At 45.4% G+C, this 21,483-nt stretch overlaps 1 protein-coding gene across 1 annotated transcript; it reads left to right on the top strand.

Annotated features, from left to right (window-relative positions):
- Positions 1-10,500: 10,500 nt before the first annotated feature.
- Positions 10,501-20,919, top strand: tfap4 (transcription factor AP-4 (activating enhancer binding protein 4); the record flags this gene model as incomplete). Its single annotated transcript, XM_083648517.1, has 7 exons — positions 10,501-10,598; positions 14,324-14,489; positions 15,112-15,210; positions 15,370-15,540; positions 15,672-15,821; positions 19,919-20,086; positions 20,761-20,919. The coding sequence occupies exons 1-7, from the start codon at positions 10,510-10,512 to the stop codon at positions 20,917-20,919; spliced, it is 1,002 nt and encodes a 333-aa protein (XP_083504643.1). The 5' UTR covers positions 10,501-10,509.
- Between the last annotated feature and the right edge of the window lie 564 nt (positions 20,920-21,483).

Below are 21,483 nucleotides of genomic sequence, written 5' to 3'. Positions count from 1 at the left end.
CCCACGTTCACACCAGTTTTCAGCAGAACCGAAGTGGGAGGACATTATTCGGTAGTCCTTCTTCAGTTTTTTTAAGTTTATTAATTATTTGGTCTGGTGTTCGAGTGAACCCAGCCTTGGCCATCTCTTCCGCAAGTTTGGCATACAACTTGCTCTTTCTTGTACTGCTTTCTAGCTTTTCTTGAAATTCGGTAGATGTCCAAATCACCACTAAACATTTGGTTTCCTCAGCAGACCACTGCAAATTATTTTTCTCCATGTTGTCGCTGCCTTCTTCTCCTTCCTGCTCGTCTTCACAGCCTAGAATAAGACACGCCCACTGATGATGTCACGGTTCGCAAGGAAAAACCAACTATTTTTGGGGTTCCGTTGAGAACCAACCATTTTTTCGGTCTGAACGCGCCGGCCGCTTCGAATTTGGGTTCGGGAACCCCGAACCGGCACAGAGCCCTGCCGGTGTGAAAGCCCTATGTGTGAAGAACAACATAAGCCTTGCCTTCCATTCCAGATGGGACTTCTTCGGGCTTCCTTGCGGCGTCATGCTCTCCACTGTGTCTTAATTAACAGAATCAATCGAACACACATCTCTTGACTTCAGATGTGGTCACGGTGGCTCTTTACTGGCCGGGTCCAACATGTGAACTAGCAGCCCACTGTGTGGCTTCCCACCATGGCTCCAGCACATGCCCTGGTGGTTGCTCTCTGACGCAGGAACATAATATGTCATTACCATGCGTCCACCTTTTCCAGCATAAAGCAGCTGCCTTTCCCTTACATAACGCGGGGACCTCAGGGCATGATGTCACACGGCTGCGGTGCAGGGCAGGATCTCAACACACAGGAAAATAAAATGCTGGGGGCGCGGGGTGCGTGTGGGGCTGTGGGGAGGGGTTAGTGGGGGGGTTCCACCCATGCCCATAAGGGGTATTATTCTGCAAGCGCAAATGAAACCCTTTGGATTTCTATTTCAGAGACTGGCAAGCTGGAAAGCCTATCCACTAGCATGCTACTATAGTACTAGCATGCTACTAGCATACTAGTACTAGCATGCTACTAGCATACTAGTACTAGCATGCTAATTAGTGGACAGATGAAGGTTGCTCAGGCGTGTGGGGGAGCTGGTTAGTGGACAGATGAAGGTTGCTCAGGCGTGTGGGGGAGCTGGTTAGTGGACAGATGAAGGTTGCTCAGGCGTGTGGGGGAGCTGGTTAGTGTCAGATGAAGGTTGCTCAGGCGTGTGGGGGAGCTGGTTAGTGTCAGATGAAGGTTGCTCAGGCGTGTGGGGGAGCTGGTTAGTGTCAGATGAAGGTTGCTCAGGCGTGTGGGGGAGCTGGTTAGTGTCAGATGAAGGTTGCTCAGGCGTGTGGGGGAGCTGGTTAGTGGACAGATGAAGGTTGCTCAGGCGTGTGGGGGAGCTGGTTAGTGGACAGATGAAGGTTGCTCAGGCGTGTGGGGGAGCTGGTTACTGTCAGATGAAGGTTGCTCAGGCGTGTGGGGGAGCTGGTTAGTGTCAAACCTGTAGCTCCAACCAGGAATGCATCAAACCTGCGTGCAAAGCTGTTGCTCCCAGCAGCTGTTCAGCAATCTACATCTGGCCAAGCTTTAGTAAGGACAAGAATATGTACAGCACACCAGGCTGCCTACACACACACACACACACACACACACACACACACACACAAGCACACGCACACACACACACACACACACACACACACGCACACACACACACACACAAGCACACACACACACACGCACACACACACACACACACAAGCACACGTACACACAGACACACACACACACACATCCTGAACATGTGAGTGTGGATGGAATGCCACCACAGGGATGCACAGCTGGACCAGCGCTGGACATCTGGCTGTATGGTGAAGCTGACAGCCCTTTGGAGTGCAGCAGCTGAGGACTTGCCTAAATCAGTGCTTCCCAACCTGTTTTGTCCTACAGGGCCCTTGAGCTGTTTTGCCATACCAATAGTGCCCCGCCCCCTCACTCATGCCTGTTCTTAGTTTGTGCTGCAGAGAAAACACTGTGGATCCACTGACGGACAAGTTAATCCACATAGAAAATATATTTGTCACTATTTTTCCCTTTTGTCACCACCAGGCTTCCCTAAACCTGAATCTGGAGCAACAACAGCAGCTGGACGTTTGAGCTATCATTTCCCCATGTTTGCTATAGCTAGTTGGTTTGCAGGCAGTAGCTTTGACATGCGTGAACATGACATGCCTAACATGCCTAACAGTTGACACTTGCCTGGGACGTGCAGGTACCATTTTAGCAATGGCTTATGAAATGACATGGAATATGTTTGGTTTTTTCCCCAAAAAAATATAATTTTGAAAGTAAATTGTAATCCCTAATCTTTCCATGTACCCCTGGTTGGTTGGGAATCACTGGCCTCTCCGCGTGGCCCCCGGTCTTTTCGTCAGGTGGATATTGTGGTTGACCTGTGGGTGAACCGATCATCAGCTCAGCTGAGTAGGTAAACAAAGACGTGGATGTGAGGAACACCTGCAGCTCGGCGCTGCCGGCGGTTCAGAGCGGGGGGGTTATGGATTAAATAGCAGAGGCCTGGGTGAGGGAGAGAGTCAAAGTCCTCCTCCCTCTGCACTGCAGAGTACTCTCAGTAAAGCCTGCTCCTCTTCCCCACATACTTGGAGAGAGGTCCAGTGGGCCCACAGCCAGGCCTCCTCCAGTCTCTACGCTCATGATCTGTGTGACACCACCACAGAGTCCTTCTCATCCACCCACACATTATACTGTTTAGACACAGAACCCCCCCAACACGTCCTCCAGCATTACACAGCCGGGCCTACGTGGGTCCAGCCCCCTGAGTGTGCCTCGGTATTGTGGCCTAATGCCTTTTAATGACCGGGTCTTATTCCACTCGAGCACAGGGCTTGTTAGCTCTGCCTTGGCAGCGCTCCGCACTTTCCCCTGGCGTCGGTCTGGGACAATGGGCCCAGGGGAGGCAGCCAATGGGGAGAGGCTCCATCCCAAACCACCCGCTCTCCCCCAATGTGCACACAATTAGGCTTGGGGACAGTGGGATCGCTTAATTGGAGGAAAATAGCTCTTTATCTAGGCCCCTGCCCCCGCGCCCATCAGTTTGCCCCCTGCACTATATTATGCTTGGCCTCAACTAACTTTGAACTGGTTGTTGTTGCCGTGTGGTGTGACTCAGTCAGTTTACACACTTCTTTTTCTTTAATTAAATAACATGACATCAGTGGGGAATAAATGGCTGCTGTCACAGTGGGCTGTAGACGTTGAACTCTTTATCTGATGTTGTGACAGAACATCAGAGCTTGTTGCGAGTCTGCATCTTGCACAACAGCTGGCTGGGCTGCGATGGACGCCCTTATATAGGGCAGGATTTCTGATAATACTGCTCTAAAAGAAATATCTCACGGAGGGGGAGGGGGGGACGCTTTACTAGGATAGGCTACAGACATGTCATGTGGAAAGGTCGCCCCCATGTTGAAATGGCTAAACGCCAGTGCGGGGCACGTCGGCCACCATAACACCGGCCTTGGATATGACAGTGTCTGGGGGAGTCCAGGCTGCAGGATGACGGCGCACCGCTGGAGAGACTCAGAAAATAGGTCACTGCCTTGCTTGAACTCGCACCATTTTCTAGTACATTGCAGCAAGCAGCACAGGGATATACAGTAACAGTTACGTGGGCGCATTTGACATGCATGACAATACAGACACAGTATAGCAGGGAGTGGTGGGGATGCCAGCCAGGGAGGGAGGGTTGTTCCAGGCTTACCTTACAGCCAGGGAAAATGCCGTGGATTTGGCCGAGATATCTCCGACTCGTTCCCCCCCTTTTCCCGGTGGCGCAAACTTCACACGCCAAGTCCTTTATAGCTGAAAGCGCTGTATAGTCGGTGTCAAATGACTCCTCGTCAGTTCCTTTTCTTCTCTTTGATAAAAATGAAACACAGAGCTGACACGTCTTGAGAAAATATCACTAGGTGTGTGGAGAGGCGGTCCGTTCCCAGACCATTGTCAGTATTATATTTCTAAGCATGGAAAAGAAAAGATCCAAGCTGAAATGTAGGCGTTTATGGCAGCTATTCTACATTAAGCAGGATCTATGAGATGACAGCCTTGTCTGTTGCCGTGGAATGGTATATTTTACATGTTATCATGCCGTCAAAAAAAGTAAACACCCAAATCTGTAGTCTTCTTCACTGTTCCCGCTGAGGGGGGAAAATGAAGACCACTGGTTGTTTTGTGCATCAAAAACGCATTTGATTATTTCTTCTTGGATTCAAAGTGCATCGCTTAATGGCAACGCTGGTCAAGTGGGGGGGTTCCTCTCCTATGGGTGGTCGCTCGGTCCTCCTGGGGGGGTAGGAGGGCAGTGCAGACCAGAGGGATGTCACGAAGTGGTGGGTAGGGCGGGGTGGCGGGGGGTTACGTCTCCTTCTCCCCTCCGGTGCTTTTCCAGATGCCGAGGAGGCGGTGGGGATGTTGCCTCTGTCTTGTATTATAGTTGTCTTGAAGTGATCCCGGTGGTGTCTTGTCCTCTCGTTCCTCTGTGCACTCGAGGAGACGCTGAGTGTTACGGTGGTCTGTCTCCCCCACGACCGTCTGAAGCCGCCCGGAGCCCAGCCAGCCAGCCCGCCCGTCAGGACCAGCCCAGAGTCTGCCAGCTCAGCGAGAGCCTGAGCGCTGCTCCGCCCATCATCGGCCATGGGCAGTCCCCGACTCCTCTCCAATGTCTCTCTCTCTCTCTCTCTCTCTCTCTCTCTCTCTCTCTCTCTCTCTCTCTCTCTCTCTCTCTCTCTCTCTCTCTCTCCCCCCCTCTCTCTCTCTCTTCCCCGACTCCTCTCCAATGTCTCTCTCTCCCACCCCTCTCTCTCTCTCTGCCCCCTTTCAACAGGCAGTTATGAAGTGTAATAACACTGTATTTCAAGCTTAGAAACTATATTGAAAACTAGAGGCTATTTGTTGTCCAACTAACTAACATGTTTTTCTTCTCCAAACTTTTTTTGCTCCTCATGTCTCAAACCCCCTGCCTTCAATGGGCCTTCATAACCAGATGGAGTGTTGTGAAAGTAAACAATGGTCATTCAATGTAACAAAATCAATCAATTATATTTACAGTTTTATTTTTCTATCTGATCACTTTCAATATTTTAACACTATAGGCAACTTGATGTTGGCTTTCTATAGCCTACCATTAGTAATTTACCTCATAAAGATTTATCTCGTGCAAAAAAGTGGTATAGCCTACTCTAACTCTACATTGTATTATCCTCCACTATCTCTGACATAACTTGCTTGCAGTTGACTTGCTGTGATAACTGCCCTCATGACCTTGATCCTCAAACCACTTTCAGGCTACCTCCCTCTATTTCAAATCTGAGCTATTTGATGTAACATGTAGCATGCATTAGCATCATTATTTGGACAAGTCTAATTTGCTATAGATTGTAGAGGAAAATAATTCAGTAGTTACTACATTAATATATCACTGAATTAGACTTTTACAATTGATTAATTATTACATTATTACAATAGGTGTCAATTGGGTGTGGCACTAACCATACCAAATTGAGTAGAAATGTAATCTAGTATGATTATAGCCTAATAGAGGGCAAAGATTAAGAAATCTATTCATGAGCCATTAAAAAAAGACAAGCTGCTGATAGCTTGGTGATCTGTGCAATAATTTATCAAATTGACTACAATAATAACTTATCGTCAGGCATTGCTCCAGTTTAATTTGATAGATTTCAGCCTTTTGTTTTGAAGTATACCACCAAGATTACAATTTCAAAAAGTAATCAGAAATCTGTACTCTTATAGTTTGAAAATCATCTTAGTCAACTGTTTTTCATCACTGTTAATTCAGTTGGTGTTGCATGTGTATGTATGCCCACAGAAAATAACAGTGTGGTGGTCCATACTTAACTTTGCAGTTAAAAGGCTTGTGGGATACAAAAATTGGTTGGCAATATTCCTCTAGGCTCTTATGACACAAAGAAATGATTATGGTCAACGTTTAAAGTGGGATACCACTCACTGAAAGATTTTTCATGTTATGGATGTCAACAGTTGTTTGTGAACATGAACTGTGTTCTCTCAAATATTGCAACCAGAAAGCCACAGCTACTCCAGTTTGTGATTTAAAATTGGCAAGCTGCTGATTCCATTGATAATCAAAGGGAGGACTTACATGTAGGCCAATGCAACCAAAAATTAGCTTTATAAGCAATAGTGCTTATACTGCTTTGTGAAGGTACACAATTTAACTGAAACTAACCATATAGGCAGAAATTTGAAAACAACAGGTAAATGTAGCGTATATGTGACTTGATTTATTACAGAACAGCATATGTGATTCTCTTGGGGTTATAGGTATAGCCTAAAAATGATATGTTTGCAGGCTATAATAGCTTTTTATGACAGATAAAACATATGGCCCATGGGTAAATCACAACAATATATCTGTCACTGAGTGTGTGTCCACTGGCTGGCTTGTGATGATGGGGTGCTAAACTGTACACCATAAATCCGCAGCCCCTTTGCTTTTTTTCACCACTAGAGGGCATGAAACAGGCAGGCATAAGGTTACCAAAGATATTTAATCCATTTAAAATACAGTAAACAAATAGATAAATATGCAAATATGTAAATGCATTATCTAACCATTAAATATGCTCACAGTATATTATGTAAAATATAGAGGGTCCACGCTGCAACTAGCCTATATTTTCATTTTGTCAGTAAGGAAGGACTTATTGACTTTTGAGAACAATCATGGGGGAATAACTCACGTTTGAATAAAACTTCATATTACAGTATAGTAACATCATCATCCTATTAGGTCAATATTCACCATAAAAAAATTAATCAGGTATAGCTTTTTATCTTTTTTTAATTATTAGCCTATTACATATGTATAACATATATTATGCATGATATTACAATTTAACCTATAACAATTGCAATACTTACATGTTATTTTGCATAATGGACACAAATCTGTTCAGAAAATGGATAATTCTGGTCCTCAGCTCTCATTGGCTTCAACATCCCATAAGTACGCAAAAGACAGATAAACACACCACATATCAGGTAATCCAAATATTAATGATTGCCAGTCATATCAGGAGAGACAGGAGAGGATCCTCCAAGTGGCACTGGCAGGTAGTGTCACCGTGTGGCAGTTTGTGAGATCTCAGTACCTATTCAAGATTCACTTTAATAGCCACAGTAAGTCATTCATTACAAACGAGGAATTTGACATAGTGCAAGTATGCACAGCAGCCACATCAATAATAGAAGATGAAGCAATACAGAAAACAATCTTAAGTTATAAAGTGCAAAGTAAAAAGTCATTTAAAGTGACGTATGATGGAGGGGGGGTAGGATCGTGTATTTGTGGGATAACGTCCGTGGGTGAGTGAGCCGGTTGTGAGTGAGTGGCAGTGGCAGCTAGTGGCTAGTCAGTGGCAGCTATAATGACAGGCAGCTAGTGACAGGTAGTGACACCTCATATCAGTGGAAGCCTGTGACAATTTGTGGCAGGTAGTGGCACGCATGTAGATTAGATATGAAAAGTTTTCTTTCTTTCTTTTACTAAACTTGTGTTTGCTTAATTAAATCTATGCAATTATGTTTAACATAACACAATTTCATTGTTGAAATAATAAAACAGAGGATTAGTAAAGAAAGCATTTGTGTTTCTTTTTATTTCAAAACAGGCAAAATCATATAACCTCCTTGGCGGAATTAATTAGCACGTAAAATGAAGGAAAAACAAAAAAGTAGAATGTGGTTGCTCAGATACCGGAGAAAACAGAAATCATATTATACAACTAACAAAGTATCAATATTTTCCTCCAAGTCTCTGTGTATAATAACAAAGCTACAAAGTGACCACAACTACATCTGACTGACATACAGTTATCCTCTCAAACGCCACAATGAAAGTCAGAAAGTTCAGTGGTTTGAATCCACCACTGGGTGTTAGCAATCTCTGTCCCAGGCTGTAGCTTCTTTACAGGTCTGGTGGTACCATGTAACTACAGTTGACTCACTCCACGTCCGGTACAGGGTTACAGCCATGGTAATTGGATTACAAACTTGGAAACTATGTTGCTAGGTGGAAGAAGAACATGTTTTTGAAGTAGAACAGCTGTGTCGTTCCTGCTCCGCATCTCTAATGGAGCAGATTAAAGAAAAACCGTTCACATCTGGAAAGAAGCACCAAAATAATCTCCCCATTCAATCAGTAGTAGGTATGTCATCAGCCCCATCCATATCAGCCAGTAGGGACCTACTGGCCTGCTAGTAGTCTGTTATCAAACAACTTTATCTTTAGGCAAATAAAACAACTTGGTTAAGGTTAGGGTTAGAGTTCGGATTAAATAACAAAAAACGCTGAAATATGATTTACTGGTGAAATGTAGAAACATGGATGATCGCTAATCACTGATAACAGCCTTCTGCACCTACTAGCAGGTAAATAGGGCCCCATGGCCGATATGAATGGAGTGATAACACGCTGATAATGCTGATTGATGGGGTCATTATTTCCAAATCGGGTGCACTCCTTGGGGATTTTTCTTTTGACAAAAACTATTAGCCACACAAAAATCAAGATTTCTTTGCCAGATGGCCACCATTTCCAGCCCAGAAATACTATTTTGGAGGCAATTATGTGTTTTGACCAATATGAATGATCTTGCTATCTATCAAACCATACATTTATGACCACAGAGAAGAGAAGCCAGATTTATTCCACATAAATTTAAAAATTGCCATTTTAAAAGATGGCTGCCATTTCAGCCTTTTTTTTTTTACCATAGAATTTCACTGTCCAGAGTGATTTTGATGATTCTCGTGTCAAATGACAGGTTTTTAGTTAGGCCTATATATGGAAGATTCAAACTTATATAGGCTATCCGAAATCCTTTTTATATCACCTTCTGCCATTTACTCTGCATATTTTTAAGTAATGTAAAAAAACATTTTAGCAAAACATTTATTAGAAATTATGTAGCCTACAGAAAATTGACATTAAACGTGCATTCGATCTGCTCCACTAAATCACGGCCTCGCGTAGCACTAGCTTATTGCGCATTAAAGTCGTTCAGGACCTCTTTGCTGTAGCAGCACTCAGGTGCGGTGTCGCTGCCTGCTGGTCTTCACATTTCCGGGTACATGCTCCCATTTTGTGGCTGGCTGCGTTGGTTGCACTCCTCGCGTAGCTCACACCAACCAGGCTGAAGTTGTGATTAGGTAACCTTTCTCTCCTCCTCCTCCTCCTCCTCCTTCTCCTCCTCCTCCTCCTCCTCCTCCTCCTCCTCCTCCTCCTCCCCCCCTACTACTACTAGCCTACTACCACCAGGTAGGCTACTCATGAGCCTAGTACTACTAACTAGCCTAGCCTCAACTGCTGTTTCCCAGTCAGCCGCTGGCCAGGCTGTCCACCAAACCAAAGCAAACTCCTCCCCGGCTTGTTGCTGTTTTCAGCAGCGCTGCCAACTCGTCAGCTGATCTCTCTGTAGTCTGTTCTCTATCGGCGGCTAGAGAGAGTACACGCCCCTATCTCTCCCAGTCATTATTTATTATGGCTGCCTATCCGACAGAGTTGTCAACTTGTCAAGATACAATACACTGCTGGGACTGGGTTGTTGTTATCTAAACCCGATAGAGTATTGAATGCAGGTGGAAGTGCTACGGTTATGTAATTACATGTTAACGCACCTCAGAAGACATTTCAGAAATTTAACACAACCCGCTCCTGCAATATGTTTTTGGGGGTGACAGTGTGACACTGACACAAATCTTTGTTTTGAGTTCATACTATTCGTATGATGTTCTACACATCATAAGTAGGCTAGTGTTATTTATTTATTTGTTTATTTATGAAAACTATTGTCTTCTAAAGGAAAATCAGCTTTGGGTTATTATGGTGACACTTTGCCCATGGGCGACTGGAGGTCATTGTTATTGCTACTATAAATAGGCGCCGGTGCTGTACTGTAATTCTTATTAACCAGCTGATTTCCCTCCCTTCCTATGAATGTTTCTCTTGACGTATTTATGCTAAATAGTCCTTTGTTTACATGCAGTCCCCCGTCTCTGCGGAAGGAGGCCTTTTGGTAGTGCTGTGTGATTCCTACCAGCTGTTTCCCGCCTTGAAAGCCATCCGATCAGCTGCGCACACACACACGTCCATGCAGAGGGAGGGAGAGAGAGGGAGGGAGAGAGAGAGAGAGAGAGAGAGAGAGAGAACCACACACAACGAGGGAACCCCATCAGCTGGAAGTCGAGTAACATTACAACTCTCAGCAGCCAGCAGCTACTACATATTTACAGACAAGGAATTAACATCTGTATTTGTGCGATATTTTAATACGCGTCGGACCACGGGATTTGGCGCACAACTTCACCGTTTTCTTTTATTCCACTGCGAGATTTTTTTTTTAGTGGGGGACCAAAACTGGAGAGGCAAGCATGGAGTATTTCATGGTACCAGCTCAGAAGGTGCCCTCCTTGCAACATTTTAGGAAAACGGAGAAAGAAGTGATCGGTGGTCTTTGCAGGTGTGTATCTGCACTCCGGCTATTTCTGTTTCAGCTCATAGCCTATACGCTGTATTGTAAGTCATCTGTTTTCAGTACGCACTTAGCGACGGAGGCACTGAGGCAACATGCTTGATTTGATCTGTTATTGTGTACACGACCCACTGACGGGGGAGCTGGGCACGTTAATGGCCACGAAAAAGCTCAATTATATTGAATTTGGGCAAGGGGGCTTTCAGCACAGACCACAGCAGCACCCTCGCAACGTTATTTCACACATTTGACTGCCAAATCGATCTATTTTGTAGCTAACAAACATAAACCACGTGGTTCCGTGCACACACCACGCTGCTCCTCTGGAGAGAGCGCATCCCTGGTCTATTTATTCTCCACAAATTATCCGCCAGCGCCACACATACGTGTTGTGCGCTGATTTGCGTGAGAATAGGAAAGGCGCTACGAGATGATTTCAGACGCTGTGATTTGTTTGTTTTCCACACACCGCAGGGATTACCGTCCGCTGGTTGCGCTCAGAGCGATCCGAAGTTGTTGTGGGCAGTGCTGCGGCCATGCTTGTGTGGCTGCTAAAAAGTGATGAGAGGGTCTGGTCTGGCATTGCCTTGCCTTGCTGTTTATGGCACCCTGCTCCCATTTACCCGACATGAAAAATACACAATCTTTGTCTAAATCGTCCACATTCGACGAGGCGATCGTTTTACTGGCAATTCTGCGTGTCTCTGGCGCGCTACCGAGTCATTTCCACTGCGTCTTTTTACCCCGCACCTCTGCCATGCTGCCGCATTGTTGTAATGGCGGAGGAGGACACGATAGTCTGGTTTGCGCACGGTGTTGTTGTTGGGGGCTTTGGTAACGGGGAGATCATTTCCGACTGTTAAATGTATATATTTTCTATCTTGTTAAAGGCGCCTTTTGCAATCGCACGGCTGGGGGGGTTAATACTGGTCTTATTAATAAGGGGGTGTGTATGCCGTGGAAGGCCCGTCGATGCGTCTGCTCAGCTGCCCTGTTTCGGAGAGGGAGGCGGAGAAATCTGCTACAGTACTGCCTGCTGGCAGCACCGTCTGGGAAATGTAGTCCTTTTATTTTGTCCTCATGGCACTGACTGTAGAGAGGATTCTTCCACTCAAAAATCTGCGTCCCTACGGTCCCTACCCAGTTCTAACCGTAAAAGCAAAGCAATAACTAATAATAATAATTATTATTATAATAATAAAATGATAAATGTTTTTCAATATACATTTGCATACAGCCCAACGTTATTTGACAGTTCAGCACAACCATATCACAATAATTGGTAATAATGACTGAAAACAATAAAATTAGGAAAATCATTAAATACAAAAGAAAAAGAAAAACACATTTTCATGCCACACAGTGGCTGGTATTAACATCATGATGACTCCTTGTTTGAAGCAGCCTATAATAACACACGCCCTCCCTGGTACCCAGGCTGTTCTGTGGCAGTTGTATTTGTGTGATCTGGTGAGTGGGGCGGCCGGCTTGGGCATGTTTTGGCAGTGGACATGTTTGTTGGATGTGCCGCTGCAATATTGGAAAGCGTGCCTGTGCACACACACTTTACGCGCGGCCCTCTTCTCATCTTGTGTGTCTGCACAATTGTTCCCCATGTTTGCACTGAGGCAGCTGAGTCAGTACAGATAAGAGCTTTGTCGAGAGTCCCAGAGATACCAGGCTGGATACAGACAGAGAGAGAGAGGACGTTAGAGGAAGTTCGTTTAGAATTTTCCCTCAACTGGATTTCATGGTCCATGTGGACCACAGTTCCACAGGTTAGGTTGCAAGGTGGGGAGCCGCATGCCATGAATCACTTCTTTTTTTCTTTTATTTTGAAACAATGCACTGGAGTTATTATTAGCAAAGCATTTCACATCTCTGGTGCTTATGAGGAGTCATGTGAAATGTCAATACTATTTTCACAGGTTTGGATAAGCTCAGTGCTCACACTCCCTTAAAGGGGCCCTATTATGCTCATATCATTTTATCATTATTTTATTCTGGGACTCGAGTAGCTTTGCATGATTCATAGTTCAATCAGGAGAGACTAGAGACCAAAGGATGAATAAAGTGATATTTATTACAATAAAGTGAATAATTTACTACAGAAAGAATGATGAGAATAAAGTATTGTTATTAGTCTTTGGCGGTTAGACACCGCAGGGAGATCTTGAGAGAGCTGCACCAGCCCAGATCAGCATCCAGATATATCCCCCTGCAGTGTCTAGATACTGGTGGTGCTGGTGATCTCCTTCTGAGACTGATGAGACTCTTCCGACTGAAGAATGGGATAGGTCTGCGATGACCGGGAGGAGAAGGGGAGGAGGAGGGTGCGATCCTGACAGCACGATGATTGAGAGGCTGAATGAGACAAAAACAAGCATATTTAAGGAACCCGCCTCCAAGCAATTGGCTTACGACTGGGTTGTGGAGCAACGTGATAGGCTTACACTGGAGGTGCGTAGGGTGAGAGGTGATGAGAGCAGTGATGTGACACTATGCAATTGGTTAACAGAGACTGGGCGGCAACCAGCTGATTGTTCATTGAAACCCGGAAATTGACAGCTTATTATGATCTTGTGAGTAGATTGAAGAGTGGAGATATAAAGTGAATTAAGGAAGTGTAAAAGATATTATAGTCTTCCTGCTTGAACTTACGTTGAGAACTACATTTCTGTCTGGCGACTGTGAAAAAAGTGGAACACTAGTGTAAAACAAACGTTAATATCTCAAAAACTACACATCACATTGCTTCTATGAGGGAGAGCAGAAGTAGCCGAAGAGTTTGATGTAAGCCTGGTTGGTTAGCTTGTAATTCCCTTTCTATTAACGTGTTTACAAAGGAATGCGATTGCCTAACAACCAGTGTTGTAGTCAAGGAGTATATCTCAAGTCCAAGTCGAGTCTCAAGTCCCCAGTGTTCGAGTCGGAGACGAGCCCGAGTCTGAGTCACCAAAGAAGAGTCAGAGTCCAAGTCAGTCCCGAGTCCCACTTGACTCGAGTACAACTGCTAACAACTGAATGCCAATCAAAAAATGTGTTCTCTCTATGATCTTAAAGCCCCATACAAAAGTTTTCCAACTGCGCCCTCTGCGTGCATTAGTATCGATAACGATATCGCCGTTCAAAGTTAACAAAACACAGCGCCAGAAAGCTCTATGTACATGTTGTGACATCGGGTACTCACCACGTGATGAAATAATAATCCATAGTTCCGTGAAACATCATTTTCGTAGCAAATCCGAATCGAGTTACTTCCTTGCTTTCATGCAGACAGCGCTTACGCTGTACAGCGCGTGCGCGCATCCTTTTCTATTTTATTGACACGGGACGCTGACAGCAAACTGCTTAGTCCCAGTGCTGGCCAATGGAGGGCGGTGTGGGATAAATAAAGCAGAGAGTCTCCCTATTACAAGTCAATCTACCATGTCCTAAGACTAAAAAGCTCTTATATTACAGTAAAAAATGTCAAAAATCTTACTGGTTTCAGAATACAGAGAATGGTATGCTATTGTAGGGGAGAATTGTGGTGTTCTTGTGACAGTCTTTACTATTTTAGCTCTTTCTACTTTTAAGATGAGGGAAAAGTGTCGCATTTTAGCAAACAATGTCTGGTTTTATTCAAGACCCAATGCGCCTTTTCGCCTTGTGTGTGACCGCTGTGTGTGTCTGTGTGTGCGTGTGTGTGTGTGTGTGTGTCCGTCCTCCAGTCTGGCCAACATTAACCTGACCCCAGAAACGGCACGGGACCAGGAGCGGCGGATTCGCCGGGAGATCGCCAACAGCAACGAGAGGCGGCGCATGCAGAGCATCAACGCCGGCTTCCAGTCACTCAAAACACTCATCCCACACAGCGACGGAGAGAAGCTCAGCAAGGTGCGTCACGTACACCTGCGTCACGTACACCTGCGTCACGTACACCTGCACCTAGGGAGAGGCTCTGCTATTACTCTTGTGCTTGAGTCGCCTCAACTTCACACTTTGCCCATTTCTAGAGTAGAGATGTAATGGTATGACAATTTCACATCACGATTATCGTGACCAAAATTATCACGGTTATCATATTATCACGGTATTCGTAAAAAAAATTGCTGAAAATGTTCAAAAAGTACTGAGAGACTCACTGAAATCATTTTACAACGTTTTATATTGAAAACTCAGACCCAAAAAGGATTGATACACTCACTGAAATCATTTCTCCAAGGCTGTGCGTCTGCATCTGGGAGCCTGTTGCCAACTTTGGTTGATGATGGACAGTATTTACCATGTTTTTCAAAGCACTGTAATCACGGTAACACGGTTTTAATGATAATGAAAATTTGAAACGGTACGTAATCATAAAGAATTTTATCACGGTTATCATTAAAACCGGTTGTCATTACATCCCTATTCTAGAGTCAAGTGTATTTTTGCGCGATTAGATCGTGCGAAGGTGCTCCAACAGTGTATGCAGAGTGTCTGAATAGCAGTTGTAACGTTCTTCTCCTCTTCTCCCCAGGCTGCCATCCTACAACAGACTGCAGAATACATCTTCACTTTGGAGCAGGAGAAGACGCGACTATTGCAGCAAAACAATCAGCTCAAACGGTTCATACAGGTACAGCGCCAGTCGAGTTTAAACAACAGTCATTAGGCTTGTTTTTGCCCTTTATTTAAAAAAAAAATCAAAGTCCACCACACAACGGACCTGTAGAGAAGAATTCATCCATTAACCATTAGAACTTCTCATGCATCTTTCCCTCCTGGCTCTCCCCAGGAGTTCAGCGGTTCCTCCCCAAAGAGGAGGCGTGCAGAGGAGAAGGACGAAGGCATCGGCTCGCCAGACATCCTGGAGGAGGAGAAGACAGAGGACCTGCGGAGGGAGATGATCGAGCTGAGGCAGCAGCTGGAGAAAGAGCGCTCAGTCAGGATGATACTAGAAGAGCAGGTGAGCAACGTGCACACAGGGACACGACGAACGAAGAGGCAAAAAAGTGTCGATAGACAAATTCGCCGGCTAATAATAACCGCTTTAAACTTTGAAACACAATTGAACCTGGCGCTCTCTCTGTGCACCAGATGCGTTCCCTGGACAGCCAGCTGTACCCAGAGCAGCTGAAGGTGATCGCCCAGCAGGTCCAGGAGCAGCAGGTCCACACACAGAGCCTCGTCTGTCTGCAGCAGCACGAGCAGCTGGAGAGAGACCTCAGCCCTGCTCACAGCCCAGAGGTTAGACTTGGGAAGGAGAAAGTGTGCATACCATCGACTGTATGTAATATGGACGACGCGTCCAACGCTATGCAAAGGTGAAGCCAAAATATCAAATTTCAGTGAGCTGCCATATTGCTTGTCTGACGTCGTTTTTGCGATCGAGAGGTTTTGGCTTCACTTTTGTAACCTGATGCTGCACAGATGGTTTGTTTTCACATAACCGTCTGGGAACGAGTCACCTAAGGAAACTGTTTCAAAGAGCAGTCACTTAAAAAAAAGAAATAGCGGGCAGCAGTGGCAGGTGATTGGATGAACCATCTATCACGGTCTCGCTCTCGCTGGCGTCACACCAAAGCGGGAAAGCTGATTGGTAGGGGTGGGAATCAGATGCCCACGATACGATACTAAAACGATACTTGAGTCACAATACGATAGTATTGCGATATTGCGATATGCTAGTATTGCGATATATTGAATATTGCGATATTTCGATATATTGTCTAACTCCTTTTCCTACCTTTTCCTTGACCTCACCGGAAGTAAAACATGCAGTGTTTTTTTGTTTTGTTTTGTTTCTGCCCCACACGTAGGCTACATTGTTAAAGCCCCATTCAGTAAGTTTTCCACTGCGCCCTCTGCGTGCAATAGTATCGATAACGATATCGCCGTTCAAAGTCAACAAAACACAGCGCCAGAAAGCTCTATGTACATGTTGTGACATCGGGTACTCACCACGTGATGAAATAATAATGCATAGTCCCGTGAAACATAATTTTCGTAGAAAATCCGAATCGAGTTACTTCCTTGTATTCATTCAGACAGCGCTTCCGCTGTACAGCGCATGCGCGCGTCCTGTTTTTTTTTCTTTTTTCTTGCTACGGGACATGGCAGACAACTTGCTTAGTCCCAGTGTTGGCCAATGGAGGGCGGTGTGGGATAAATAAAGACGAGGGTCTCCCTATTACAAGTCAATCTACCATGTCCTATGATTAAAAAGCTCTTATATTACTGTAAAAAATGTCAAAAATCTTACTGATTGGGGCTTTAAGCTTCTCTGGACTCAATATGCCACTGCAGGCGCGGACTGCAACATCGGGCGCTTCGGGCAGAAGCCCGGTGGCTTGGCATGGCATGGATTGCAAAAAAAATAAATAATAATGATAATATCGATACTTGGCGTCCAAATATCGATACAATATCGTCAGGCAAAATATTGCGATACTATGGTGTATCGATTTTTCCCCCCACCCCTACTGATTGGTCCGCAAACCAATAGATTGGAGCATGGCAAGATGGATTTGTCGTGATCTCCTGATCTCGCCTGAATCCAGCTGCCTCGCCATCACTTTTGAGGAGACGTCATGACGTCCATATTTTATACAGTCTACGATGCATACGTGAATGACTTACACATTGCTAGTACATCCTTTGAGCAATGATGCTCATATGCTGAAGATATTGAAGGATGTTGTTCAGACCAGAACAACATTTACTGTAAGTTGAGTTGTAGGACCATGTAATAGCATAAAACCCACTTAAATAGGGTGCAGTTTTTTGTTTCAACAACACAAGACACCCAGCATTTATTTAGGCCAGCCTGGATGCTAGAAACTGGCACTATTTGATAAAGCAGCTGATCCCGTGTCTTGACATCATTTGGATCTGTACAGCAGTGTCACTGTGAGCACGATGTGTCCTGGATCTGTACCCCAGTGTCACTGTGAGCATGGTGTGTCCTCCTGGATCTGTACACCAGTGTCACTGTGAGCACAGTGTGTCCTGGATCTGTACACCAGTGTCACTGTGAGCATGGTGTGTCCTCCTGGATCTGTACACCAGTGTCACTGTGAGCACGGTGTGTCCTGGATCTGTACACCAGTGTCACTGTGAGCATGGTGTGTCCTCCTGGATCTGTACACCAGTGTCACTGTGAGCACGATGTGTCCTGGATCTGTACCCCAGTGTCACTGTGAGCATGGTGTGTCCTCCTGGATCTGTACACCAGTGTCACTGTGAGCATGGTGTGTCCTCCTGGATCTGTACACCAGTGTCACTGTGAGCATGGTGTGTCCTCCTGGATCTGTACACCAGTGTCACTGTGAGCATGGTGTAAGCCTGCACGATATGAGGAAAATCTGCGATGTGCGATAACATTGTTCAATATAGCGATGACGATACGACTTGCGATAAATAAACAAATATTAAAGTATGCATATTAGCTATACAGTTCCTATGTCTTTGTGCTTTAATAATGCTAACATAGACCTCAAACATAGCCTATGCCCACTGAATAAAGAAATGAAATAGACACTGACTCTAGCTGAAACTACACACAGCGTGTTTGGGCTTTGGCAGAGGGGCGGAGCGCACTGTTGCAAGGGAAAGGTGTACGCTGGATTTACAACACAAGACAAAATGATCAGATGCTGAGTGGGAATGCATGACGCATGTAAATAAAACCACTTTTGTTATTCATTGCGTTTCAGGCAGGTCTTTGCGATGTGTTTGTTGCGCATGTTCATATTGCGATGACAATGAAAATACGATTAATTTTGCAGCCCTAGCATGGTGTGTCCTGGATCTGTACACCAGTGTCACTGTGAGCACGGTGTGTCCTGGATCTGTACACCAGTGTCACTGTGAGCACGGTGTGTCCTGGATCTGTACACCAGTGTCACTGTGAGCACGGTGTGTCCTGGATCTGTACACCAGTGTCACTGTGAGCACGGTGTGTCCTGGATCTGTACACCAGTGTCACTGTGAGCACGGTGTGTCCTGGATCTGTACACCAGTGTCACTGTGAGCACGGGTATAGATTCATTTTCTTTTGCACCACTTGCAGAGGTTTTTCAACAGCCCTTGCATTTTTGACAAGCAGACAAACCCCATTTTCAACCCCATATATTATCTATGGAGCTCCAGTGTATCAACACTGTCCTATGTGTTCAGCTGCATGCTTCCATAGCAAACACTGATGTTCTTTGTCTCAATCATGTTGTAGCATATGGAGTTAGACACACGCACACACACACACGCGCGCACACACACACACACACACACACACGCACGCACACACACACACACGTAGACTACTCTCATGGTGCACTGTAGTTGGCACACTGACACAGTTTGTAGTGAGCCTCTCTTCCGTGTCTGTAGTAAGTTAGAGCTGTCAACAGCTATGACACGTTTTATGGTTGACTTTTAGTCAATGGGCAGCTCACACACGACTTTCCACTCTGCTGCCTGTCTGCTGCCCTGACAGCCATCGCATCCTGTTACAGCCGGCTGACACCAAATCAATTGGCTTGTGCTCTGTAGTCTGTAGCCACTAAGGCAGCCTGGGAGCAGGCAGTGAACACCAGCACTGATAAGCTCAGTGTCACAACTTGAGGCTCCCAAGTGACTGTTTGTTTGTGTGTGTGTGCGTGTGTGCGTGTGTGTGTGTGTGTGTGTGTGTGTGTGTGTGTGCGTGTGTGTGTGTGTGTACTTATGCCTGTGCGCATCTATATTAGGGGTGGGGGGGGGGGGGGATCGATACAGCATAGTATCGCGACATTTTGTGGGCAATATATTGTATTTTATCGAATGCCAAGTATTGTGATATTTTATTATACAAAATGTCAAGTGCATCATGCAACATTTATATGACAGGCTTTTATGACAGTGTTGGTCCGTCTGTCTGCTTGACAATCCCATTTTGCTGCGGTAAAAATGATTGAAGTGCGATGAAGAAGCCTGGAAACTTTATTTCATTCGATAAAACAGATGTTGACAAAGTGTATTCCTTTGGGGAGATCATTTGCAGTTGAAAAAGGGTAATAAATCACAATATATCGCAATACTCAATATCTCGCAATACTAGCATATCACAATACTATCGTATCGTGACTTAAGTATCGTGATAATATCGTATCGTGGGGCATCTGGTGATTCCCACCCCTAATGTATATACAACACAGTCTGCTGCGTGTGTATATCTAGTCTCTGCATTTTTATTAGCTGTTACTTGAGGGCACTAAAGTGACTTAGTCCAACAAAGTAGTGACTCAATAATATCTATATCTTTTTTTTAGCTAAACATGAGCCATAATGTAACTGCCCTTTCCCTCCAGGTGTTGGCCCCTGCTACCCCCCCTGCACCCACCCACCACGCCACGGTCATCGTCCCTGCGCCAGCCCCGCCTCCTCAGCCCCATCACGTCACCGTGGTAACCATGGGCCCGGCTTCGGTTATCAATACAGTGTCCACATCTCGTCACAACCTGGACACCATTGTTCAGGTAAGACACAGCTGTGGAAAAAACCTTCTTGTTACATCTTACACTATGTCACTATGTCCCTCTGATGTACTTTACACAATAATGTTAGCCAAATTAAAAGGTTGATATTTCAAAAGTTATACTTTTAAACTTTGAAATGTCTACTTTTCAAGTTTTTTTTGCTTGGTAAATAAATAAATGGGTTACCTTTTCTACTGCAGTGATTCTCAACCTTTTTCATATCATGGACTACTAAGTTAGTACCAACCCCATTTGTCTCTGGGGCCCAAATCCGAGAATATTTCTATTGTTAGATATGATTTTGTCCAGAATTCTATGGCTACATGTATTGTAGGCCAAGAGATAACAGTGAAACTATGATCAAAACAGTCACTCTTCTACATTCTGTAACTGTGTTAACTTCTTGTAAATGATGAAGTTTAACAATTCAACAATTTGCTGGGGACCCCCTGGAACCACCCCTGGTGGTCCCGGGACCCCCCAAATCCAAAACAAAACAAAACAAAATTCCTTCAAGAGCAAGAGGATCATGCTTTAAGTTCACCAGATGCTGTCACAGCTGCTGTGAATGAATGCACCATCTCATGTCATGTTAACTGTCATGTCGTCACGTCTGAACACTAGAGGGTGCTATCGTTACTCACTACCCCCCCCCCCCTCTCTCTTTTCTCCAGGCAATCCAGCACATCGAGGGCACCCAGGGGAAGGTGTGTGTCGGCGAGGAGGAGCAGCGGAGGGCGGTCATCGTCACCTCGGCGCGCGTCCTCTCTGACGCGGCGGGCTCGGACACAGCCTCAAACAGCGACGGGCCGGACGACTGCTCACTGCCCTGAGCGTGAACACACACACACACACACACACACACACACATACGTACACACACCTACAGACCTACAGCACTCCTGCTAAATGGACATTATTAGGGTTGGTAGACAGATTGAAGCGCTCTTCTTTTTTTTTACACACATACTCTTACATGTTGTATTGTGATAGGCAGCCGGAATAGGTTTACATTTAGACACTCATATACGCAGTCTCGCTTGCCCTGTCTCTTCTCTGCTTTTCACTAGCCCCCCCTGCTCTGTCACACACACACACACACACACACACACCCTGCTCTGTCACACACACACACACACACACCCTGCTCTGTCACACACACGCACACACCCTGCTCTGTCACACACACACACACACACACACACACACACACACACCCTGCTCTGTCACACACACACACACCCCCTGCTCTGTCACACACACACACACACACCCTGCTCTGTCACACACACGCACACACCCTGTTCTGTCACACACACACACCCCCTGCTCTGTCACACACACACACACACCCTGCTCTGTCACACACACACACACCCTGCTCTGTCACACACACA

Source organism: Poromitra crassiceps (genome assembly GCF_964638095.1).
Source record: "Poromitra crassiceps genome assembly, chromosome: 13".
NCBI lineage: Eukaryota > Metazoa > Chordata > Actinopteri > Beryciformes > Melamphaidae > Poromitra > Poromitra crassiceps.
Note: the sequence above shows the minus strand (reverse complement) of the source record. Positions and strands in the feature narration are given on the sequence as shown.